The sequence below is a fragment of the Trichosurus vulpecula genome, chromosome 6 (genome assembly GCF_011100635.1).
Source record: "Trichosurus vulpecula isolate mTriVul1 chromosome 6, mTriVul1.pri, whole genome shotgun sequence".
Lineage (NCBI taxonomy): Eukaryota > Metazoa > Chordata > Mammalia > Diprotodontia > Phalangeridae > Trichosurus > Trichosurus vulpecula.
In genome coordinates, this window is record NC_050578.1 from 114,594,713 (window position 1) to 114,621,544 (window position 26,832).

Below are 26,832 nucleotides of genomic sequence, written 5' to 3' on the forward strand. Positions count from 1 at the left end.
TATTGAAATTATTTTACATGTAATTAGGAAATATATAACAAAATAATTTTTTTTAAACTAGGAGTTAGGATAACGAACAACACAGTCAATTATTCTGAAATACTAGGTAGATATAACAGAAGGAGGCCTCTCAGGATTGGTAGGGTGGAGACTAGTGGTAGTTCAAGACAGTGAATGGTTTGCTGCTGGGTTAAATCACTATTCATTGCTTTGATTTAATTTGCATAGAAAAGTCACTCGACTTGAAACTAGATGGTATTTTAACTGTGTTATCTGGTATTCTACCATTAGGAATTCTATGTTTGCCAACATTTATTTAAACTCTGAAGAGGGAGCATGCTGACTAAAATACAGTTTTGAATATATGAAATTTAAAAACTTTTGCACAAATAAAGTTAATGAAGGCAATTGGAGAGGAGAGTAGAATGTTAAAAAAAATTCCGTCACTGTTAAGAGTGTGGCGAATAGGTGATAAAACATATTTCCTTTTTCATGTCAGAGACATGGGGGACTGTTAAGAATAATATATATTGATATTAGGCAAAATCTATAGCATGTTTTGCTTTTCTTATTCTGGTGGAATGGGAAATGACTGTGATGTAAAGAGAAAAAGCATCAATAAAAATAATTTTTCAGAGGGCATCATTCTTCTCACCAATATTCTAAAAGCCTGTAAGTTTTGTTTTTGATTCTTTGTCCCTAGTACCTAGCCTAGGTGCTTAATAAATGCCTGTTGAATTGAATCAAAGTTAAGGGTTTATTTTTTTCCCTCTGTTAAAAAGAAATCAGGATCAGGAAGAACCAAGCTGTTTTCCTTTTTTTTTTTTTATAGTGTAGTCTTACATAGGTCCATCATTCCAGATTTGATAATTTCATTTTTATATATGGGGGGTTCTTTAAGGGGATTTGGGAATTATTAAAGAAAAATTAACTTATTATTATAGTGTTAGTGGAGGTATATTTTATTATAGTCTACTAACTCAGTGTGGGTACTGTTCTCTATCAAAGCAGATGGTCCATGACCTAGTTATATTGTTAGCCAACAATACTTTTTACACAGTCATTCTTGATTAAATTACAGGGGGTTTTTATGTGCCTTTTAAAAATAATGAAATGTAAATGAATATTTTTAGATCAATCTGCATGACTCCTGGAGTTTAAAAAAAAGCTTCTAAAAGGTGTGAAAATATATTGTGGTAGAAATTTGAATCCTTTTCCTTTTCTGTATCTTTAAAAATTACAGCAATAACAGTAGAATAAGAATAGATTAAAGAAGTAGCCTTATGAAAAAGTGGTGGACTAGGTTTTTGGTGACTGTGTCTGTCTGGTTGTAGCCTGTGAGCTAGGACACTTAACTACTATGTAAGTGTCATCATCCATAATAAGAAAATAATATTTGTATGCTGTCTTATAGGGTTGTTTTCAGGATCAAGTGAGACATGGCATGTAAAAACCCTTAGTAAAATGTCATGTGTCATTACAAATAATAGAACCTTATAAGACCTGCCATTTTACAGGTGAAGAAATTAAGATCCAAAGAAGTTAATCTTCATTATCATTTTACTCATCTCTGCTTCACTCAGTGAAGTAATAGTAACTCAGATCTCATAGCGTTTTAAAGTTTACAAATCCCTTTTTTTGACAGCCTGTGAAGTATGTAATGGACAAATTGGTCAGACAAATCACTGTGTTCTAATATGACTGGCTATGGTCATGACGTGGATGGTAGAGCAAAAAAGTGTTGAAGAGCTTAAATTTAGATGTGCTTGGTGACTTTGGAGCCTCAAAAATTTAATTATCAACAACTTGCAAACATTTACAGATGCACAGCTTTTTTCACTAATAACATTCTTTACCCAAACCTCATTGTTACTGAATAGAATCTTTTTGTGCCACTGTTTGTCTTTCTAAATATAGTTATTTTTGTCACTTAAAGGCCCCTCTTACTAACAACTGACATGTTTTTAATTCACTAAACTTTCTTTGTTCACACAGATAGCATTACTGACCCTTCATAAATATGACAGGCACTTAAAAAAATAAAGTGATAGCGTCTTTTTCTTAATTTCTCCACATGGCCTCAGCAGGCATGCATTACAAGATAGCTAGCTCTCTAGGGTCAAGAGTGAATTCTGATTTCTTAAAAAAAAAAAGAATACATGGATGAAGCCTCTTTAGCCCATTTCTGTAGTATGTTACTCTGTAAAAACTGAATTAATCATTCTTTCTTATAGTCTTGTAGTTTAGACTTCATGAGACTGGGAAGCATTGTATTTTAAGTAAGAATACATGCACTGTAGATCTGTTTTCTTAGAGGTTTAGAGTTGTACTTATTCATAGCTTGATAGTCAAATGTTTTTGTACATGCTTTGCCAACAGGCTGCCCTAAAATGAGGAGGGGGTGGGGTGGGGAAGATTGAGTTATTTGTAAAAATTGTAAAAGTAGCTTTATATGTTATAGTTACATTGGCAACTTGATCTTAATTTTACAGATAAGCAATATGCAATTTCAAGGTTTTTGGTTGTGTTTGAGTCTTTTGCTGCTCACCTTAGTAAACGCAGAATTTCAGGATGAAGATGCTGAGATGGAGGATTTTGATGAAAGTTCAGAAGAAATTATGACCAATGAAGATAAACTTCCCCCAGAGGTAAGATTACTGTGCAGTGAAATTTAATTATAAAATGTGCAGTTATCTTTTTTTACCCTAACTCATATATGTGATTAATCCCTGAAGTTTTCTTATTAGATCTACAATTCTATATGATCTCTGAAGGGACTTACTCATGTCAACATACCTATGACCAGGTTGTCTAGATTGTCAACCTACCAACAGTAATTGTTTTGTTCTCTTTTTTGCTTTTTTATTAAAGTAACCTGAAGGATGTTAATTTTTGGAAAAGAAAACATCAAAATAGGACCTTTTGACTAGGTTAAAAAAATTACTATGAGAATGGTTTTGAACTTTACTATTTCTAGGGCTTCTAAATCGTAAAGTTCTCCAACAAAAAAGACAGTGTTGTAAATTCTTATCTGTTGCAGGGAAAAATAACACTTTTTTCTCTAAGAAAAGATTTTTCTAGTGAAAAATGAGGTTATATTGGAATCTGAACACTCATTAAAATTTGACATGTGTTCGGAGTAATAAATAATCTTTATAAAAAACTCATTGTTTCATGTTTGGATTTTATACTTAGAGATGCAAGTGTACATATTCTTGAGTGTTGTGTTACCTCAGCTAAATTGTAAGCTCCCTGAAGGCATGTCTTTTGTTTTCCCTTTGGGCCTTGTACTATTTTGATTGTGTTTTCTTTGTTATTCCTCTCATTAAATACAGAATTTTAGAATCTACAGAAAGCAGGCAGTCTCATTTATTATTGTCCAACTAACTGGTTTAGTCAGAGCTATTACGTAATCCTCTAGAGCCATGGTGTCAAACTCAACTAGAAACTGTACTTCAGGATCCCTCTGGGCAGTGTAGCTTATTGCCTTAGAAAACCACATATTAACATTAGGTTCTATTGTCTTCTTATTTATTTTGTTGAATATTTCCCAGTTGTGTATTTTAATCGGCTTTGAGCAACATTGGGAAGCATAGTTGCATGGCTGGTGTTTGACACCTCTGCTTTAGAGAATTGTACTGAAGAAACTAGCAACTATCTGGAGTCCTAAACTTACATATTCATGCATGAATTAAGCTTCAGGCAGGAATTTTTCTCTGCTACTGGCTTTTCTGCCTGTAGGGTTAGATTAAACTAGGCTGTCTCAATAAACATGTTTTTTGGTTTTTTTTTTTGAAGTGGAGAGGTCCAAAATGTGAATCAGTTGTAGAGTAAGAGAGAGTTGGTGTGTTCTTAGGAAAGGCCTACTAGAAAAAACCTTACTCCTTTCAGTGTCATTCCTATTCCCCAGATCACCAAAACAACTTTCACAGTTTTTTGTTTTGTTTTGTTTTGTTTTGTTTTTTCAGAAAAGGAAGCTGCTAGAGCAGATGTATTTCAGTAAGCTGGGGGTAGACTGAATCATATTCCATAGTTGTAATCATAATCCTGCTAATGATAAGTATGTAGAATCTTACTTGTTTACTCATAATCTCTTTCTCCTATGGGAACTGGAAATTTTTTCTGCTCAAGCCACAGTGTTGCTTAATTAAGCTATAGTTTTTCCCTAAAATCTAGTCTCATCATTGATAGGAAAAATAATGTATAAACAAAATTACACAGTGCTCACATAAAGGAAGACTTAGAATTTGTTTGTTTCTAGCAATTATTTTCAAGTTTCATCTCTGAGTTGTTAGTAAATGTTAAATTCTTTTTTTTTTTGGTTTGTTTTGGAGGCAATGGGGGTTAAATAACTTGCCCAGGGTCACACAGCTAGTAAGTGTTTGAGGCTAGATTAGAACTCAGGTCTTCTCTACTCCATGGCTGGTGCTCTATCCACTCCACCACTTAGATGCCCCATAAACATAAGTTCTTTTGAAAAGCTTTCTTTTTATTTAGACCTATGTGTAACATGTCTTTTAGGTAAAATACAAGACACCGCAACCTATAGGAGAAGTATATTTCACAGAAACCTTTGATAATGGAATTTTGACTGGGTAAGTTTATAGTGAATATTAAAAAAGATATTTTAACTTGATGTTTTAAACTAAGGGATTTTAGACCATTGAAAACTGCTTTTAATACAGACCATTTTACAAAAGTACGAACCTTTCAAGTAACTGACAAGTTTCTGTGAAATGTAGTGACCCCCTTGCCTTTTGCACTTTAATCATATCTCCATGGTCTCAAATCTATGATCTTTTTACCCCTTCTTTTAAAATTTCTTCTCTCGTCCCTCCCTTTAGGGAAATAGGCATTGATAAACTAAATCACTCTTAGCTTTTCTTCTACCCTTATTCCCCAGATGCCATCTCTAGGGGCAGTACAGTAGGTAGGCCCTGGAGTCAGGAAGACTCATCTTCCTGCTTTCAAATTCTGCATCAGACTAGTTGTATGACCCTGGGCAAGTCATTTAACCCTGTTTGCCTCAGTTTCCTCATCTGTAAAATGAGCTGTTAAAAAAAATGGCAAACCACTTCAGGATCTTTGCCAAGAAAATCCCAAATTGGGGTCATGAAGAGTTGGACATGACTGAACAATACCCCCTCCTACTTGAAACCTTTCCTGATTTCTCTAGTTATTAATATCATCTCCTTCCTTGAATTTTCTTGTATTTACTTATTTATGTAAATATATGTTTCCCAACCTCCTTGTAAGCTTCTTGAAGGCTGGGAATTTTTGTTTTATCTTTCTAGCCCTAGCTGCAAGCAAGGTGCCTTGTGCTTTGTAGGTACTTCATAAATAAATGTTGAATGTTGACTGATCTGTGATCCCATTTATGTAAGTGCTCAATGAACGGAGAAAAGGCTTTTGGTAAAAGTTAGGATTCATATATAGTAACAATCACTTAAAATATTTTAACTTATTTTTCAAAAGTAAGGACTGGAGGGATTTTTCAGTCATCCTTATATACAATGGACAAATACCAGATTGCTGATAAAAATAGGTAGAAAACAACAGTTCACTCTCACTGCTCTGATTTGCCATAGTATTAGAAATGCTAGCATTTGTGAGAGTGAGAAGAAAGAGTAATTGCTCTAGGAAGTAAAGACAAATTATGTTGAATTACATAATTATAAAATTCCGTAGCTTCAACAAAATGTTGAAATGTAATATGAATTCAACAGAATTCCAGCATACAAGGTAAATCTACATAACATTTACATTCCTGTAGGTTCCTGAATATAAACCATGCAAGTATTATAAAAAGAAAAATCTTTTAAAAAAACCACACATAAAACATTAAATATTTTGATGTTAACTATACATACATATTACCTATAAAAGTCAGAAATAAAAGATCCAAGTTAACTGGAAGGAAATTCATTGTTCATGGATGGGTTAGATGAGTATAGCAAAAATGACAGTAATTCCTAAATCATGCAGTATTACAAGTAAGAAAAAAATTATTACTGGGGTTCGGTATAGAACTTAATAAAGTTATAATAAAATGTATATGGAAAATAAGCTATTAGGAATATCAAAGTAATTACTTTGAAGGTGGAGAAAATTTCAAATGAAAGTAGACTAGCCTTTTCCGAATTTATTATATAAAAGCACTGTCCTTAAAATTATTTTTATTGTGTAAAATATAGAAAAATAAGCCAGTGGGACAGAATAGCAATGCAGAAATAGAACCAAAAGCATATAAAAGATGAGTATTTGATAAACTTTTGTGGATAATAATAATATCTGAGAAAAAGGATACATTATGTAAGGAATGTTGGAAAAATTACATTGTAATATGGAGGAAAGTAAATGTGGATCTTTGTGTCACATACCATAATAAATTCCAAATGGATTCTATATTAAATTAGGAAAAATGTGATATCTTTATCCTAGTTTTGTTGAATAGATACATTTTAAACTGTTAAATGATAGTGAAAAGGTAGATAGATTTTATAATAAAATTGTTTACACCAAAAAAAACCCACCATATAATCAAGATAAAACAAGAGATTGGGAAAATATTTGTAGTAAATTTAGCATACAAACTTATTATTCAAAATGTTTTAAAATGCTATGAATATTTTAGGTAAATAATCTAGTTGTTAGATAAATGATAAAAGGATATGAAAAGGCAATTTACAAAGGAGAATGGATATATGTATTATGAACAACCACTTAAAAATGAACAGTTACTTGAAAAAATGTTCAGGCTCGCTAATCATTAAGGAAATGCAAATTTTAAATAACTTTGAAGTGCTGCTTTGTATTCCCTTTACATCAAATTGGTAAAAGCAATTAAAAAGAACAAAACTCAATTACTCATGGTATTTTGGAGAAATTAGTACAATCCTTCATTCTGGATGAAATTGCCAATTGGCAGTGTCTCTCTAAACAATAAACACACTAATTACAAAAAATTATTAACTTCTGACCCAATAATCCTGTTATTAGTGATAGAGAAAAAAAGATATATCTTCAGATAGAGTTATAATTGAAATCAAGGTAAATCAGGTCACAAAGTTTTGAGTATGTTAAATTTATTAGTAAGGCTAGCAGTTATCAGTAAAAAGGGTCTTGTAGCTCCTTAACAAGCAAAAAAAAAAGGACCCCAAATGAAGGCAGATACATCATTTTTATGAACAAATGAAGGCATCCAAAAACTAGAAGGCAGAAGCATTGTAGATGGGAAAAACAACGTGATTGGTTACAAAGTCTGAAGCATCATGGGCGTGAGGAACAATATGATTGGTGGTATCCACCTTCATGGCTAGTATCACAGTGATAATAGACTAGACTTTTTTGAAGGAGAAGCTAGCATTGCAGAGGTAACAGACTAGACTATCTGGCACCTACCTGCATCCTTCAAGGATAACAGATTTCCTTGACATGAATGGAACAGTGATTAGCAGGAAAGCTGAACTTCTAAACTTAACTCAGAGAGGAAAGCTGAATTTTTGAGCTTAACTCAATCTGACTTAAGCAGTATACAAAATGTCAGCAGTGATCCATAACAGAATCAGTTACAAAAATGGAGACGATATAAATTTGATTTCCTCAGTAGAGAGGTTTGTGTGTATATTTATATACATATGTCAGCATTTTTTATAATTGAAAACAAGAAATCTAAATGTCTTACATCTCTCATCTGTCTTTTCTTGATTCACACATTACCACCATCCTAGTTCAGGCTTTGATTATTTCTGAGTGTTATTATTTTTATTTCTCAGATAGGATATTATTAAATGTTGTAATAAAGTCTCCCTCCTTTATTTCCTTCTCTAAGTCATACTCCACGTAGGTCTCCAAATAATCTTCCTAAGACACCTATCAGACAATATTCCTCCTTGGCTTTCCTCCATTTTTTGGCTCCAGTCTATCTTTCTAGATTTATTTTTCATTGCTCTTCTTCAGAGCCTCTACTTTTCAGCCTTGACTACTGGTTCTTGAACTTGACATCTCTCATCTGTGTTTAGTTTGTACCACCTTTCTCCATTCCTGGAATGCACTCCCTCCTCAACATGGCTTTTTCCGGAATCCTATTAAGGCTCAATTCAGAGGCTACCTCCTCTGTGAAATCTTTCCTAGTACTCCCAGTTGTCAGTGTTTTCTCCCTTTTCAAATGACCTTTTAAGAAATTTATCTGTATAGTTCCTTAAGCCCTGCTGCACTTGGCACAGTGTCTGGTGCATAATAGTAGTCATGCTTGTTGGTCGAATGTAGGGACTATGGAGTTTGCCTTTATCCCAAGCACAAGAGAATAATTACTCACACAAAGTAGATGCTTTAGTAAATATTTGTTCAACTGAACAATTGTTAAAATGCTGAATAAATGTAATATGATACGTAATATAATAATAGCTTAAATTTGGGTAGTGCTTATTCTGTGCTAACCACCTTATAATTATTATCTCATTTGATCCTCAAAACAACCCCGAGAGGTGGGTGCTATTGTTACCACCATTTTACAGATGAGGAAATAGTGGCAAACAGAGGAGTAAGCTAGTCTGTATCTGGCTGGCTTCAGGCCTAGTGCTGTATACGTCATGCTGAGTAATGATATTGAATAGCTGGGAGAAAAAGGAATTTGGGAAAACTCATGTCAAGTAATATGAAACAAAGTTGTATCTCAAGATAATGACTAACTATAAAAAGAAAAATTTACTTTAAAACATAAGAAATAAATGACCAAAGGCTGGAGATTCAGAAAAAGTATGTAAATGATTTGTCATGGATGTATGTCTGAGAAATATTCTAAGTGTAAATAGTTGTACATGTTTATTTGGTTTTATTTCAAGTTATGTTCACAATTACTTTTAGAAATAAATAATTTACAGTATTTTCAGTGGAAAGTGAACCTTATTAGGTCTTTTTCTTTATGAAATACAGCTTCTATGGAATTTATTCATTTGTCTTATTTCTAAACTGTCTGAAAAGCTGATGAACATGTGTGCCATTCATTAAAAAATACTAATTGTTTACAGGTGGGTATTATCCAAAGCAAGGAAAGAAGATACTGATGAGAACATTGCTAAATATGATGGTAAACTCCTTAAATATATACATGTTTAAGCCATATTTTGTGATCTGTTTAGTATATTTGACTCAATTACATTTTTGGTGAAATTTGCCAGTAGTCTTTAAAGAAACTTTAACAAGAAATTAATTGTAAGTTTTTGGAAGATGTGTGTGATGTACACTTATCAGCGAAGGGGTGGCAGTGTGGCAGTAAAATGAATCCTGTCCTTGGAATAAAGAGACCAGGAATCAAACCCTGTCTCAGTCACTTTCCAGCTGTTGTGACCAGGAGCAAGTTACTTACTTCTCTGATCTTCATTTTCACCCTCTACAAAACAGAAAAAAAAGTCACGATGCTTATGTTACATCTCTTATAGGGTGTGTGGTGCAAAAAGTGCTTCATAAACTTTATAGAAATGGGTTATCAGGTTATTTTTAAAATAGAGCAGTATTAACTATTCATAGTTGTAGTATAAAGACATTTGCCAGTGGTACAGGTAATTTAAAACTTAGTCATGTAATTATTCACTTTGACATAGAGATTTAAGCTTTTTACAAGGTTTTCCACAACAATCCTATAAAGAAACTGATGTTATGAAAGCTTAATTGTAGAGCCAAGATTTGAACCCAGGCATCTGTATTTCGATTGAAAACACCCTTGAGTTGCTAATATTTTAAGAAGTACTTCTTTTAAGTAAAAAGCTGCTAGGTGGTACCTAGTACTTGATAAATCTAATCTCATCCAGAAATCTTAGGGTAGCAGTGTTGTGTTTCAGAAAAAAAGGAAGGACAAAGGATTGGGCCCTTTTTGGAGGTACCCACTGGGAGGAGTCAGAAAAAAAGTTAATTTGCTGTACATTTTATCATTAAGTAAAAATTAGTGTGTTCCTCTTTATGGAATAGGAACTTCATTTACAAGTTTTCAGTGATTTGAATTTCTGACTACACATGAAAACTTAGCAAATTTTAAAAAATGTATATGTGTACATTAAAAGAAACTATGTTTAACAAACTTAAGTCATTTTCAACTAGAAATTTGTGGTCTCCACGTGAACATGTAACTCAGCAAAATAGGAGAGGAAAAGAATACTGTGGTCATCTTTAGTCTAGATTGATCTACTAGCTTTCCCACTGACAGATTAGTATAGCAGGCATGAGGAGTTACTTTGTCTTATGATACCTTAGTACTTTCATCTAGTCCTAGTTCTGCTATTTTTTAGTTAAATTATCAAGCAAGACTCTTCATCCTTTTCTATTAGTGTAATTTACATAAAGTAGAAACAAAAAACACTAGTCTGCAAACTTTAAAAAGTTTATTAAAATAATAAAAATCTTCTAATCCCTTTACTTTTCCTATCATCCATTTCCGAGCTTAAGAAATTTTTGACATACACATACTAATAAGTGGCATTTTTTCTTGGCTGAGTACTATTAATCAAAACTCCAGGAATGGATTAGGGAACCCCTTGATTGCATCAAATCAGATTTTCAGTTCAACTTTTATATATTAACATTTTTGCTCTTTGAATGACCATCTATCTAAGGATTGTGGTAAAAGGTGATTCAAGGTTCCTATTTCACTTGTTTCTCCTTGCCCCAAAAAGTATATTGAATTATAATTGGAAATATAATACTGATTTTGCTGTTACACTATGGAAGTTTTGAAATATCATAATATTTTAAATTTAGCCATAAACCAGGTCTTTATGAGTAATACTGAGAACCGTTGGACTTTACTAAATTCTTGCCCTGTGAAATTCTTTATATTAGTCTGGAAATAGGGTTTCCTGATCAGTTAAATATTTTGATTGGTAGTTAATATATACCATGGAGTGGAGAATCCTTCAGTCCAATGGCCAAAATTATTCCTCAATTTGATTTTGTTCTACCCACTCAAAGTTTTCTAAAGTTGTATCTGTCTGCTGCTTGTTCCCTAGTTGATACATTCCATTTATTGCTTGCAGTTGTGTAAACTCAGCATGGTTTTAAAAATGTATAGCCATGATATCCTAAAAGTCCACAAGATGGAGTTATTACTCAATGAAAGGAGACTGCTCTGTTAGTGATCACAAAAGAATTAAATTAACATCCTTGTGGGAGAGGGAGAATTAAAGAAATTTACTATGTAATTACTCAGTTTTTAGCAAGTGTTACCAATTTCAAATGTCAGCCAGAAAAAAGGTGAAAAATCAAGCCAAAAAAGTGACCTTGTAGGGAGCCTTGAGACTATTTTTAGACTTATTAACTACAGCCCCAAAGAAGGGAACTCTAAAAGAATGATGAAGAACACTCATGGTGCTTTTACCAAAAAAAGCACTTGAGAAGATAACCGCGAACCCCTACACATGCCTAATTCCTTATCTCTGTAAAAATACCAGAAAGAATTGAATAGTCATGTATCAGTTGTACATAAAGAAAACATTAAAAGGCGGTTTTTCACAGGTGCTTTTCTATAGTACACCATTTCTTTGTCATCATAATTACTGAGAGATACAGAAAATATTAGAGCCCACTGGGTTTATTATTTTTTTAAGAAGGCATTTCATTTGGTATGGAGAAAAATATAGACTTAAAAGCTCTTCCTTGGACTGTGCTTATGAGAGAAGAGGATGATCACAATACTGATAATAAATTTTTCAACATATGGAGTATTAGAATCCTTGGACAAATAATGGACCAAGTCTCAAAAATACCAGACTGTTAAAAATATACTTCTTTGTCTAACTGCCAAAGTCAAAAAGGCACTTAAAATGCTAAAAGAGTAAAGAAAAGAGGGAAGACTTGAAAGGTCAAGTCCAAACCAGAGATTAGGCTAAGCAAAAAAATTTGAGGGTACTTTGCAAGGGACTAGAGCTAATAAATAGATAATTAGGTACAGCAGAGGGAGGAAGCCAGCTAGAAAATCAGGGAGACTACTCGATGATCATGGTGCAGAGTGACTTGAAGACAGCGTATACTGAACATAATTTAATCCCCACATTTTACCACTTCAGATTTTATAGTTCCCCACAGACACTATCAGTTAAAAACGTGATAATCATTGTGTGGCAATGATTCAAAAATGCCACCTAAAAGAATCTTTTGGTTGAATAAACCTGTTTTAACATAGTGAGTTGCCTTCTAAAGACAAAAGATGCTTGACTAATATAGATGTTATAATTATTAGTATATATGCTGCTTGATTTTTCTTTCATAAAAATAATTTTTCATTGTCCTTTTTTTTCCCTTTAGGAAGATGGGAAATAGAAGATTTGAAAGAAAATAGAGTGCCTGGTGACAGAGGACTAGTTTTGAAATCACAAGCAAAGCATCATGCAATATCAGCTCTATTATCAAAACCATTTATTTTTGCAGATAAACCTTTGATAGTTCAGTAAGTTTTGTGACTGCTTTTTCAGAACTTAAATTTTGTGAATTTGAAATACTTACTATATATATATATATATATATATATTTAGATATTAGATAAGAGCACTAACTTTCCATGGCAAACTTGCCTCCCTTACAGAAATTCACTATCCTGCTGAGTGTGAAACTAGTTAGGTATGAAATAGCTGATATATTAATTTGTTACACATTTAAATATGTTTAACTCCTTACAACAAAATAATGCAACCTAAATTTGTTATATAAAAAAGTGCTATTTGAAAATAACACAAATTATATTGTGATATGTGTTTTTCTCACAACAGTCCTGTGAGGCAGATAGTAACTTTGTGTGTAAACTCATCCATAAAATGGAAACTGATAGCAGAATTGATTAAAAATTAGAATCCAGTAATATGTTGTTTATGAGAAATACGTTAAGAATGAGGGGGATTTTCTTGGCAAAGATACAGGAGGGGTTTGCTGTTTCCTTCTCCAACTCATTTTACAGATGAGAAGAATGAGGCAAAGAGGATTAAGTGACTTGCCTTAAGATCCTATTTACTCTTTTAACCAGGAGGGAATGTAACAGTCTGAGGCACACACAATAGTAGAAGATTCATGAAAAGAATCTCATTCCAATTGATGCTTTGCCCTAAATCTGGATATGTGAAGATTGTGAAAAGTTATTAAAAGGTCATTAAAGAAAGGTATAAAGTCTCTTTTCATAGAAGTGTTTAACTGAATAATCAGCTACTATAGGTTTAGGTTAGCTGAAAGACAGGTAACCTAAATGGTCTGAATTCTAGAGATTCCATTAGGTATTTTATTACTGAGATAAAAAGCAAACTATCATGAACAAAATAAGCCTGTGGTTCTGTCTCTTTTGAATTATGAATTTTAGTTTCATTGATATTTAAAGTTCTGTCTTGAAGCTTTGTCAGAGCATATTGTGGACATATAACACTTTTTTCAATTTCAATTTTGTATTTTGCAAGTGTTCTTAAATATTCTCCTGTGTTTTGTGTGGGAGAGAATTGACTTTCATTTTTGTATTTCAGGGATTCAAATTGTATTTTAACAGGAAATATTGAAGTTCATTTGCTGTAGGAGTTATTTTGAAGTCATTTACTGACATGCAGCATGCTTTACCTGACAAATAGGAATGAAGTAGCCATTTTAATGGTTTCTTCTTTTTTCACTTATGCAGATATGAAGTAAATTTTCAAAATGGTGTGGATTGTGGTGGTGCATACGTTAAGCTTCTGACAAACAATGATTATTTGAATCTGGTATGATCCTTTAATATTTAATATTATTGAATTGGTACATGTTTTTAAAGAATATATTTGGTAAACTGAACAAATACTAAAATTAAGGGTTATCAAAATGAATTCTGAAAGTTATTTGTTAGAAATCTAATAAAACTTAACAAAAAGCTTTTATTTTTTGTTTTTTACTTGTTACTATCAACTTTATTAAAATTTTACTGTAATTGTAAATTATAAAACAGTTTTAAAATACTATTGGTGGGAGTAAAATAAATTTGTGTATAATTTGAAAATAAGATTCACAAGTTCAGAAAAGTAAAATACCACAAGTGAAAATGAAGCATTCTGTTTATATTGTTAAGACAAAAGTTATAGAGGGAATCCACAAAAGATTTAGAAAATTGTAACTTTGGAATACACTTTGTTTAAATAAGGCCTATAAAATAGTTTTATTCAGTCCATTTGAGAGGAGGGATAACTTAACATATAGTTTGATAGAATTTTCTGTAGTAGGGTTTCTTAATTTGGGGTCTACAAGCTTGTTTTAAAATAATTTTTATAGAACTTTCAGTATTTTATGCATTTAAAAAACATTGTTCTGAGAAGGGATCCATATGTTGTTTAACTTCACTTTGGGGAGTACAGGGCAACTTTATAACACAAAAGAGGTAAAGAAGACTAGTTCTATCGAATGTGACTTAGTGCAATGTATCAAATAGGAGTCCTGGAGCAGCAGTTTGTAGTAGCTTTCACAAATGGTCAAGATCACTTCAAGATACAATCCCACTGGGAGGAGAAATGCTTGGGAATAGGAAGCTAGTTTGTATGGTTTCTCTGGCCCTTCTATGCCTGTTGGAGTAATACTTTTGCTGCTTTTTCCCTTTTGTGCATTAAAAGAAAAATGAAATCAATTCTTAATGTACACAATTACTCTCTTCCATAGAAACTTTTAATATATCAAATATTATTAACATAACATTTTAATATTCTATTAATATAATTTTCATATTTTAGTATTTTAAGCCTTATGATGTGGCAGCATGACATAGCTGATAGTTGGCCTTTTAGTCAGGAAGATCGAGGTTTAAGTCCCCTTACACATACTGGGCAAGTCACTTTACCTTTCAGTGTTTTAGGCAACTCTCTAAGACTATGCATTGGGAGCCAGGTGCCCATCTGCATTGGTAGAGGGATTCCCTTACAGAGAGTTCCCTATACCAGCGAAATCACAGATTCTGTTTTTTTTAAAAGCCAGATTATAAGGTGAAAAGGAGCATATAAAAATGTTGATTGATAGGGTAACTAGGGTAACTTCACATTCTTCCTTAGTGCTTTCAGATGATAGGCATTTGCGAAATGTCATTGTTCTGACTTGTAGTTCAATGCTCTTTCCATTGCTGCCTCCTATATTAAAATTTTTTCAATCTAGTCTATTAGTGTTCATAAAGTTATTCTTTTCAAGTAGTTTTTGTATGTTGAGAATAATTTTCTTATATAAAATATATCTTAAGGGTTGAACTTTTTATAGATTGAATAAAGAATAGGAGTTAATTAAATATTTTCTAATCCTGTACCTCATATTAAGACATCTCTCCCCTTCCTCTCTTTCCCCCCTTTTGCAGGAAAATTTCTTTGATAAAACACCCTATACCATTATGTTTGGACCAGATAAATGTGGAGAAGAGCATAAACTTCATTTTATCTTTAGATATAAACATCCTAAAACGGAAGTTTTTGAGGAGAAGCATGCTAAAATTCCAAATGTAGACTTGAAAAAGTTTTTTTCTGATAAGAAGACACATCTCTATACGCTTGGTATATCCTTTTAATTTCATATAAAGTAATTGTTTAATAGATTAGGTTGGAAATGGAACTGCTTTACCAAATATTTCAATTTTTATTATCTGTCAAAGCTGTGCTTTTGTGTATTCTTGCCTTGTTCTGAAGTGGGTTGTAGTTGTTGAGAGTTACAAAAAAAGATGATTCTTAAAACTTTTTTTATTAAGAATTGTTTTGAGAAAACAAAACTATTTCTCTGTTAGGAAGAATATAGGATTTATTTAGTGAGGTCCTGTCACTTCTTAAGCAGGAAATTACTAGTGGCTTAATACTGTTTTTATATTATGCCTTCTTGTTTTGGCTTTGGTAGTTTTAAGTTAAATTTAGAGCCTGAAGCTATTTTCAGAATCTAAGTTGCAGTGGGAAGGAAAGTATTTTCCAACAAATAATTATTAGTTGTACTTTTTTTCAAGAGGGAATGGAATATAGCATTACTGAATACTTTTGTTGCTAATGAAAGGATGCCAGGAATCTAATTCTATGTTGAGTGTGTGTGTATGTAAGTATGCGTATATGTACGTATGTATGTATGTGTATGAACACGATGACATAAAGTTCCTTATTCTGACTGTCTCTCAAAAGATCTTATAAGAAATGGCTAGGCTGAGATAGTAACTGCCTTTGTCAGTTTTATGCTGTTTCAGCAAGAGGATACAAATAAATTTAAACTATTAAGCTTAAAACCACACTGAGATGTTTGGGACACTATTTGTATTAGGAAGTTTAGTATTTAACTTAACCAGCATGGAGCATTGCTGGTCAAGTGTCTGATCTTTTCACTGGTGGGCTCCTCCTTTTCTACGTACTCATTTATTTTTAAAGTTTTGGTGTATGTGGATTTATTTAATTAGACTTGTATCTCACAGTACATTCTCCCCATTAGAAAGTAATACCATCTTCCTTTCCTTGCTTTTTTAAAAAAAAATGCAGTTACTCACCCCATCATGGTTTTAACTATATGCAATTGTTTACTCATAACCATTGATGAAAAAAGAATAAAAATCTTATATGTTAAAATAAAGACCATATAGACCATATATCCATACCTGGTTCCTTGTAGCCCAACCCTTTTAGAAGAAGGTATGTTTTTAAACTCTAAGAAACAAAGTTTGGTCCTTAGATTCACCCTCTGCCTAACTTGCTTCCACAGGGGGAGCTGGGAGGTCTGTTTTTCTCTTCAAGGCCAATTTTCTTGGAGAACAGGTGTTCAGTCATTTGGAGGAGACTCATGACGTAGCATATTCTGATTGATGGTCCCTGTCTAATTGAAGGGCAGCCACCAACAATCTGGTTTATTCATAAAATCTGCCTCCAGCTAGTCCTTTTTCTCCCAGTCCTTTTTTTCTCCCAGTACCCAGCTTTGCTTAGGTACCACCTTCATCTTCTTCTGTCTAGGGGCTTAGTCTCGTCACATGACAATATCTGCTGGGCCTTCATGCTCACAGCTGCCTTCATGCCAGTGGCCATTTTGTCTCCATTTCCCTTTCTATTCTTGACCAAATTCACCTGCTAGTGATTGCCAAGGTCATTTTTCCACCAAACCAATTCTTACTCCCCTGTTTTTTGGATCTTTCCTTATCATTTTGGTAGTCAACGCTTTGTGGGAATGCTTACCTTCTACTTTCTTTAAAGCTTTATGTGCAGGACAAGCATGAGACATGGGGCTTATCAACTGGGGGGAAAGGGCAGAAGTGTACCTACCTAGACCTTCCTCTATATTTAGTAATAGTAACTTGTTTTTTTTAAGATAATAGTCTTTACTATGTTCTGTCTTAAAATAGATTTTTGTTTTCCCTTTTCTTACCCCTTTCCGTGCATTTGATATCCTGAGGGACTTTCTTTCAAATATAGGAAGCAACCCTGAAAACAGAGCCTAAATGAATGATCTTGAAGGTATTAGGGATTCTCAAAGCAAAAGGGATGATGGTGTCTTATACCTTTTCATTTTTGCTGACCCTTTTGAATGTGGCTTGTGATTTTTAGTCTATTGAGTACTATTCGGTGTGCTGCTGTAGATTGATTGGTTAGTTTGCTTGGGCAGAGGGGAAGGTTTGCAGGAAGTTACTGATAACCAAACAAATTTTCTTAAATTTTCCTTCCTTGGTAGAGGAAAGAACCAGCATATGTATAAATATATGAAAAACAAAATTGTATACATATAGAATGAGTTTATTTCGGAATTTTTATGAATACTAAAAACGTATTCTGTACCTAGAAAAAATAATGAGAAACAACAAATAGATTACAAAATAGAAAATTAAGTTTACTTGATGAATAAGAGAAAGTTGAAGCTGGAAGGAAACTCAGATTTTCATTTCTAAATCCTATTATCCTATGAACTTTAGGGCAGCATCTAAATGATCTGAAGCAAATACTTATCTAGCCCATTTTTCTAGTCTTTTTCTTTTAGAACCACCTATCAACCACTATGTATTATTAAGTGCCTACTATCTGTCAGGCACTTTCTTAAACATTGGGAATACCAAGACAGAAGTGAAACTGTCCTTGACATTAGTGAGGTTACGTTCTAACTGAGAGAATGTGTACACATAAGTGCACACAGAATATATAAAATGAAGACAGGTAGGTTTTGGAGCAAAGCTGGGGAGGAGGGATCAAGAAAGGTTTCATATTAGAAGATTGTAGTTGAACTGAATCTGGAACTAAATTTGGGATTTCAAGAAGTGGGGATGCATTCCAGGTATGAGGACAGAAAATACAAAAGTACATAGTATGGTGAGGGAGTAATGTATGGTAGCTGAAAAGGCAGAAAAGAATTAGCTTGTGAAGAGCTTTAAGCATCGAGACAGGAAGTTTATATTTGATTTAGAGTTTATTGAGTAATGACATGGTCAGACGTAGGCTTTAGTAAAATCATATTGGCAACTGTGGAAGATGGATAGGAGTAGAGAGAGATTTGAAGTAGGAAGACAAAATAAGAGGTTTAATCTGGGTGAGAAGTGATGAGGACCTGAACTGAGATGGTAGGTATATAAATGGAAAGCAGATAGAGGACATAAGTGATGTAAAGATACAAAAAAAATTGACAATAGATTGGACATATAGGGTGCGTATAAGAGAAGAATAGGGGATGATAATAGAGGTTGTGTACTTCAGTGGCTGAAATGATGGTGGTACCCTCAACAGTAATAGGGAAGTTTGGAAGAAGGATTAGTTTTTTAAAATTGAAAATTGATTTTAATTCTATTTTGCTAAGAGTTAATCAAGCTAGATTTTATATTTCCTTCTTGTAAATTTCATCCATGACCCACATCCCAAAGAAATTTGCCTAAAGGTTGAGCTTTTGTCTTCTCATTGTTGTTCAGTTGTGTCTGGTTTTTCGTGACCCTGTGGACCATACTGTCCATGGGGTTGTCTTCGCAAGGATACTGGAGTGGTTTGCCATTTCCTTCTCCAGTGATTAAGGCTCAGTGACTTGCCCAGGGTCACACAGCTGGTCAATATTCTTATTGTAATTACTACCACTTTTGTAACCCCACCCATCACCCACCTTCCAGAGAAACTTGGTTAACCCATCTCCAAAAGACTGCTCCCATGGCCTAGGATCCTTTGTCATGGGACCATGTCTTGGTTGTGCTTAAGGGGGTTTGGGAGGGGAGGGCCAGATGATGTACTCTCACTTCTGACTATGTCAGCAGTAGCCAAGAAGACATACTTTGATTGCTTCAGATTTTTCTCTGTCATCTTGCTAATTGTTATAAAAGAACACTGTCAGCCCTCATCTAAGGCCCTCAGCTGTAAAATGGGGATAACACCCACTTCTGAGGGTTGTTGTAAGGATCAAATGAGAGATTTGTAAAGCACTTGGCACAGTCCCTGAAATATAGTGGGTACCATGTAAATGCTAACTATCATTATTGTTGTTGTTATCATTATTATTAACCAAAATTATTTTAATTTAAACTTATTGTAAACTACAGACTCAAAACATTAGAGCTAGAGAGGCCTTAGGGACCATCTAGTGAAGGACATTTGTTTTACAGATGAGACAGCCCTCTGCCCCATATAACCTCTTCACATTTATGAAACTAGCAGGATATCTTAGGCTTCTGAGAATGGTTACCATGGTACTATCTTTATACTTTATTTTTTAGGAAAAAAAATCTAACCTGAGGGATAAAAACATTATTGTTAGAAGAAGGAATCTTCGCCAACAGTGGGGCTGTTGCCATCCAACTACCGTGCATAGGGATAGGCACTTTGTTAAATTTTACTTTTGGGAAATGCATAATGATTCCTCCTGCTGATTAGGTTCTACTGTAGATGACAGCATTGTGAAATAGCTTTTTCCCATAGCTTTGAAGAACTGTAATATGGGGAAATTGTATTTAATAATTGGCACTTGTTCATTTGAAAAGTCATTAATGATCATTATAAATGGCTTCATTTCAGTGACACTTTTCATTCTTTCACTTTGTGGACATTAGGTCTTAAATTCTGCTCACTGCCGCTGTTTAGAAATAACACAGAACTAGGCAAATATTTTCTTTAAGCTATTTCAAAGATTTTGGGTTTTTTTCCTAAGAATTTTATATGTGTTATATGAAAATAACTCATCTTTAGTGGTAGGATATGTACTTTTTACATATCATATAGCAATGAAACTTTTTTCTGACCGTGCATATTCTCTCACAACGTCTTTTTCATGGTGGAAAGGTATGCTGGCTGGTGTTAGGTGGTAGTCTTTGGCCATGGGTTTGTTGAGGCATTCTTAAAATAGGGTCAGTGAATTTTTTTAGAATATAATATTTTGGTCACTATATTCCAAGAGAATTGGTTTCTCTTGTAATTTTCTGTATTTTATACATTTATAAACATTCTGAAAGGGTCCAACACACACATATTAACACAACTGTTCTTGGATGTGAGTGAAATTAACTAGCCATGCAGGACTCCTTAGCCTATCTGATTAAGCACCATGCTCTAAAAACAGAGATATGAAGTGTTTTGCAATAGAAAGATAGTAACGCCTAGTGTTTCGATCCCTGACAGAAAGTTGATTCTAATTCTAGCCCATATGCTGATTTGCTGAGTAGACCTAGGCAACATTTAATCCTTTAAAAATAAATTTTTATTGATAACTTTTTTATATTTAGTTTTCTATTGTGTACATCTTCCCAGCCATCCCAGAGAACCATTTCTTAAAAATAAGAAAAAATCAGCAAAGTTAGCATATTTAAGAAGACATATTATATATAGTATTTCATACCCATGGCCCCCCATCTCTGCAAAAAAACAGGGACAAAGAGAGAAAGGTATGGAGGTATCTTAATTATATCTCTTCTTTGGATTTCAAAGTATTTAATTTTGGTGATTGTTACTGTCATTTGTATTGTAGTAACTGTATATTATTTTCTTGGTGCTGCTTAGTTTACTTTGCATCACTTCTCATCAGTCTTTTTATGCTTTTTATATTCACCATATTTATCATTTCTTATGACAGCAGTATTCCGTTATATTCATGTACCATAATTTGTGTAGCCATTCCTCAATTGATGATCATTTGCTTTCTTTCTAGTTCTTTATACAACAAAAAGTTCTTTTTTGCCATTGGCTTTCTTGGGCAATGGAATCCCTGAGTCAAAGGGTATGGACGTTTTAGTCATTTTTTTGCATTGCTTTCCAGAATGATTGGACCAACAATGCATTGTCTCTGACCCCTGCAGTATTGACTTTTGTCATCTTTGCCTATTTGCTGAGTATTAGGTAAAATCTTGGGGTTATTTTGATTTGCATTTTCTGTCATTATTTGTGATTCGGAGAATTCTTTCACGTGGTTGTTTATAATTTGCAATTATTTCTTTGAGTACCATGTTTTTATATGCTTTGACCACTTACCTTTGGGGAAATAAATTCGACCTTCTATTTCTGTTAGTTCTTTGTATATGTTAGATATCAGGCCCTTGTCAGAGATAGTCATACCAAGTTTTTTCCTCAGCTAACTGCTTCACTTCTTATTCTAGTTGTATTAATATTATTCATGCAAAAGCTTTTCAATTTCAGCTTATATTTAATTTGGATAATTTGTTATCACTGTGAAAATAACAACCAATGATTTTTTTGGAGGCAGTTGGGGTTAAGTGACTTGCCCAGAGTCACACAGTTAGGCCAGATTTGAACTTGGGTGCTCCTGACTCCAAGGCCAGTGCTCTATCCACTGTGCCACCTAGCTGCCCTACAACAAATGATGATAAAGTATTTGGCAAGTGCTATATAATGACAGGTTGTTATTCTAGTCTACCACATATACATTTTTTTCATTATTAGGTAAAGAAAGTATCGTGTGTCATAGTTCAGTGGTCTAGTACAGTAGTTACCAGCCTAGGGTAATGGATACTTGTCTAGAGTATGGAGATTATCTGGTAATAACTATTTTCTGTTGATATTAATTTTTATTACTTGCATGAGAATGGTAACCTTGAGGTTGAGGTTCTATTTCCTTTCATTGTGATTAGGGAGTACAAGAAAATTTCCTGAGAAACCTAAAGTAGCATGGGGACTGAACAAGTTTGGTAACACCCCTGGTCTAGAACATATTGTGGGCTTGCTTTTGCCTGTCTCCATGCTGCTGTTGCTATTCTCCAGGGGAGTATCACAAATTTGAATTCCAAACCATTATGATTCCTTTTCTTCAAAATAACAGTGAGTCAGCTACTTCTAGCTGGGAAAGAGCCAGAAGTATAGTGAGTTGTTTGCATTTGTTATTTCAATTGCATTTTTACCTGACTGTCACCAAATTATAACTTTTTCTGTTTTGCTTGTGATCAGTTTTCTTTTAAAAAATTGTCATTATAATGTTGCCACACAAGCTAACATGTGTTTAAATCCGACTTTAGTGATGAATCCAGATAATACATTTGAAGTGTATGTTGACCAAGTGGTTGTAAACCAGGGAAGCCTTTTAGAGGATGTGGACCCTCCAATCAACCCTCCTAAAGAAATTGAAGATCCCGATGACAAAAAACCTGATGATTGGGATGATAGAATAGAAATCCCTGATGATACTTCCGTTAAACCAGAAGATTGGTAAGTAAGACATTGATTTCTAAAATGCAGCTACAACTGCATTTGTAACTTGCACATATTAGGTACTCAATAAATATTTATTAAATCAGCCAATAAGTGAATGAGATTGTTGTACTTATTAACTTTTCTGCTTTTATGAATTTTATATCACTTTTAAACACCAAAAGTTTTTTTTAAAGAAACCATTATAATGAAAATATTCCTATGCATTTCCCTCTCTTCTTAAAACAGAATATGATGAACATCATTTAACCTTATCTTTATGTCTCAGAATCATCCTTACAGCTTTAATATAGAAATCCCTATAAGAACTACTGAAGTATTTGGAGCTAACTGTGGAACAGCTAATTTCTAAGCAGTCCTTATTGAATTGTCTTTCTGATGTATTATGAAAAGTCAGATTATAGCTGTTTTTTCATTAGGGAGCCTGAGGGGAAGAGCTATTACACGTATAGTTTAAGTCCCTAAAACAAAAATCATGATATATAAGATAGTGATGTCCTTGCACCTTGCATTTTTCAAGCATCTAGACGGCGTATTAGTTTGAGCTTTGTGTTCTACTGGGTACCTTGGTGACATGATAAATTTCGTTTCCGAAAAGTGGGAACATTTATTACCCCATTTCTTTTAAACAATAAAACACTTAAGTATTACATTGCCCCATTACCATTCTCAGTCCTACATAGGTAAAACTCTTCAGTCTCAGTATAGGCGCAAAGTAATATAAAATGGAAATGGTGGGCACTTGTTTGTCAGGAGTTTAGATGTAAAATTAGAGTGTGTGGACAAAAAGAAATATTTTCCGAACTTGAGATAAACACTTAGCTTTTGACTGAGTTATTTTGAAAGATACGTTGTTGGTTTTTTAAACTACACTACAGTTAGTTGAAATCCAATTTGCTCTAGTTTCACAAACTGGAGACACACTGTTTTTACACAATTGGCAGTAGAGAGTACTGGGGTTCAGCTGATACAGCAATTAACTGGGAGGCATTCAAAAGAATAATGCTATGTTAAAATTGAAAAATTTAGAGAACAGCTAATATGATCCATTTACTTTAACAAGGGAATTGGGACCCAAGGAAGTTAAGTAAATTTTTATAGAATAAAACCTAGATCTCCTGATTTTTAGCCTGAGACTTACTCAGCTACACCATGTTGTTACTTGCTTTAAGTTTGGCAGTTGCATCAAGGGAATACTTATTTGTGACAATGCCTTCTATTTCAAATACATGAGGTACAGGTAAAGTGTTTTTTCATGTAGCAGCAAGAATGATCTACTGATTTTTTATAAGGAAAAATAATGGAAAAAACACTGTAAATATACCAATACAGAGATGTAGGAGTTAAAAAAATTAACTAAGACAGAATCATATATACATACCAGTTTTACTTTCATATGTTATATCAGCTATTTTGTGAATAACAGATTTACTTTTCCTAGGGAGCAGGGTGGTATTTTATCAGAATAGTTCTTATTTTGAAGTTTTGGTCATCCTAATGGTATCTTTTCCAAAATGATCAATCAAGAAAGATAGTATTGATCATTGTAGTCTCTTGTAAATATTGTAGTTTAGTTATTTTTTTAAACAATTAGGTAGTGAAGAGAACTAAATCTCTAATCCTGCCTACCACCACCACAAAATCCAAACCTAAAGGAAAAGCTTTGTAACAATTACAATTGTCACAAAATGGAATGGGCTACCTTGAGAGATATTATTTATCCCCCTCAGTGGACTGGAAGCCATGATGCTTAGATGATCTCAGTGGCCCTGTGAGCTTAAAATAATAGGCCTATGATACATATATATATATGGATATGTACTGCTATAATATGTTATTCAAAATGATTTTTTAAAAATTTCCAATTGGTTATGGCCTTTAGGCTTTCTAGAACTAAAGGTGAAAATAACTTAGAGGTTGTTCTTTTAAAATACTTTAAATATATTTATTTAACATTTATTTATTTTTAAAAATCACATAGTGTTAATAGTATGTATAAAATAGCCACTAAAGGCATTTTGTGAAAATTGAATTAAATAATGACAGCACATTTTAAGAATACATACTACTTTGGATTTATAATAATATTAATTGATTCTCTATTTAAAGGGATGAAAGTCAGCCTGCCCAAATAGCAGATCCTGATGCTTTTAAACCTGAGGGCTGGCTTGATGATGAACCAGAATATGTTGAAGATCCTAACGCTGAAAAACCTCCAGACTGGTAAGGATCCTTGAACTCTGGATGTACACTTAAGGTCTTTTTCTCCCTTTTTTTGGTAGCAAATATTTTACTTAGGCTAGAGGAGAAACAAGTGAAGACTATTTTTCGCTACATTCTGATGTATTCATATCTACAGGAATGAAGACATGGATGGCAAATGGGAAGCCCCTCGTATTCCTAATCCAGCATGTAAGATTGGATGTGGACAATGGCAGCATCCCATGATTGACAATCCAAAATACAGAGGAAAATGGGAACCTCCAATGATTGACAACCCCAACTATCAGGTAATGTTCACTTGTCCCAGATTCTCAAATAAGCATTTTTGTGATCTATCCTGATAGATAGTTTTGATTTTTATAAGTCCACATCGACTTCGCATAAAAATATTTTGTAGCTCTTTGTTAGAGCACTATAGTCATAATTCAGACCAAAATGTTAAACCCTCAGTGTAATTTTCCAGTATTAATTTAATTCATTTAGAAATTTTTTTCAGAAAAAGAATATTTTATTGTGATTTTTGTATTTGGGTATAAAACTTCATACAGATATATGTTTAATTTACAAATTAGCACTAAGTAAAAGTATGTAAAAAGTCAGGCAGTTGGAAGAATAGTGGACTGATTCAGAAGAACTGGTTTAAGTAAGTTCAAGCTCTGAGTGAAAATAATGATTTTGGGATGCAGATTTGGATTTGAATTGTGATCCAGGTTAGCTGTAACCTGTGTAATCATGGGCAAGACACTTCATCACTTTGGACCTCAACTTCCTCCTTTGTCAAATGAGGAGTTTAGAGCTAGATGGTTTTCTATGGTCTCTTTGAATGATAAATAATATGATGCTACCTTGCTTTATGATTTGGGGAGGGGGCATTTAAATGCCCTGAGGCTCAGATTACAATTTTGCAAAATGTGAATTACACCACCTAGCGTAACAAACTCCATTGGACTGTAGTTGAGGGCCAGATGATGAGTTAATGAAGGTTAAAAACTCTGATCTGTAAAATATCATATCAACATGTTATTTTATGTCATAGTATTATAAGTAGAGAAAGAGCCAAATTTAATTATTAAAAACACATGTTTTAGGGGTTATCAAAGAACAAAATCAGTTTTAAAATATGATTTAGCATGTTAATTTTTCATCAAATAATTGTATTTTATTCTCTTACCACTTATACCCTGCCGACTTTTCCTTCTTAATTTTTATAGCTAATAACACAAACGCTAATTTTTTGTTAGTAATATAAGGGACTAACATGACTGCTTTTTGAATATGCTTAGCTTTTAATGTCACAGCTTTTCTTTTCCTTTTCATTCAGAATGATAAATTATATATTCATTTTTATTTAAAATTTTGATTGTTTTTTTTGGCCTGTATATTTTATTTCCCAGTTGCATGCAATAACAACCTTTTTTTTGTGCATCTGCTTTTAGAACTTTGAGTTGTGAGTTCTCCCCTCTTCCCTCCCCAGCCACTCTCCCTAAGAAGGCAAGCAATTCAACATGTATCATTATGCAAAACCCTTCCACAGTAATCATGTTGCGAAAGACTATATTTCCTTTCATCCTATCCTGTCCCCCTTTATTCACTTTTCTCCCTTGAACCTTGTCCCTTTTCAAAAATGTTTGCTTTTTTGATTACCTCCTCCCCGTAGATGCCCTCCCTTCTATCACCCTCTCCTTTCTTATCCCCTTCCCCCTACTTTCCTGTGGGGTAAGATACCCAGTTGAGTGTGTATGTTATTCCTTCCTCAAGTCAAATCTGATGAGAGCAAAATTCACTCATTCTACCTCACCTGCCCCCTCTTCCCTTCCAACAGAATTGCTTTTTCTTGCCACTTTTAATCACCCCATTCTATCTCTCTCTTTCTCCCTCTCTCAATATATTACTCTCTCACCCCTTAATTTTATGTTATTTATCATCCCTTCATATTTAACTCACCTTGTGCCCTTTGTCTATATATATACACGTATATTCCTTTCAATTATCCTAATAGTGAGAAAGGTCTCATGAATTG

At 33.5% G+C, this 26,832-nt stretch overlaps 1 protein-coding gene across 1 annotated transcript in view; it reads left to right on the forward strand.

Moving 5' to 3' along the window:
• Positions 1-26,832, forward strand: part of CLGN (calmegin) — a 93,272-nt gene that overhangs the window by 43,396 nt on the left and 23,044 nt on the right. Inside the window, exons 2-10 of the mRNA XM_036764885.1 lie at positions 2,493-2,648; positions 4,522-4,595; positions 9,030-9,088; positions 12,295-12,436; positions 13,640-13,721; positions 15,323-15,515; positions 22,397-22,586; positions 24,699-24,812; positions 24,949-25,099. Coding sequence (XP_036620780.1) covers positions 2,502-2,648; positions 4,522-4,595; positions 9,030-9,088; positions 12,295-12,436; positions 13,640-13,721; positions 15,323-15,515; positions 22,397-22,586; positions 24,699-24,812; positions 24,949-25,099 — 1,152 coding nt within the window. The 5' untranslated portion in view covers positions 2,493-2,501. The remainder of the gene's footprint in view (positions 1-2,492; positions 2,649-4,521; positions 4,596-9,029; positions 9,089-12,294; positions 12,437-13,639; positions 13,722-15,322; positions 15,516-22,396; positions 22,587-24,698; positions 24,813-24,948; positions 25,100-26,832) is intronic.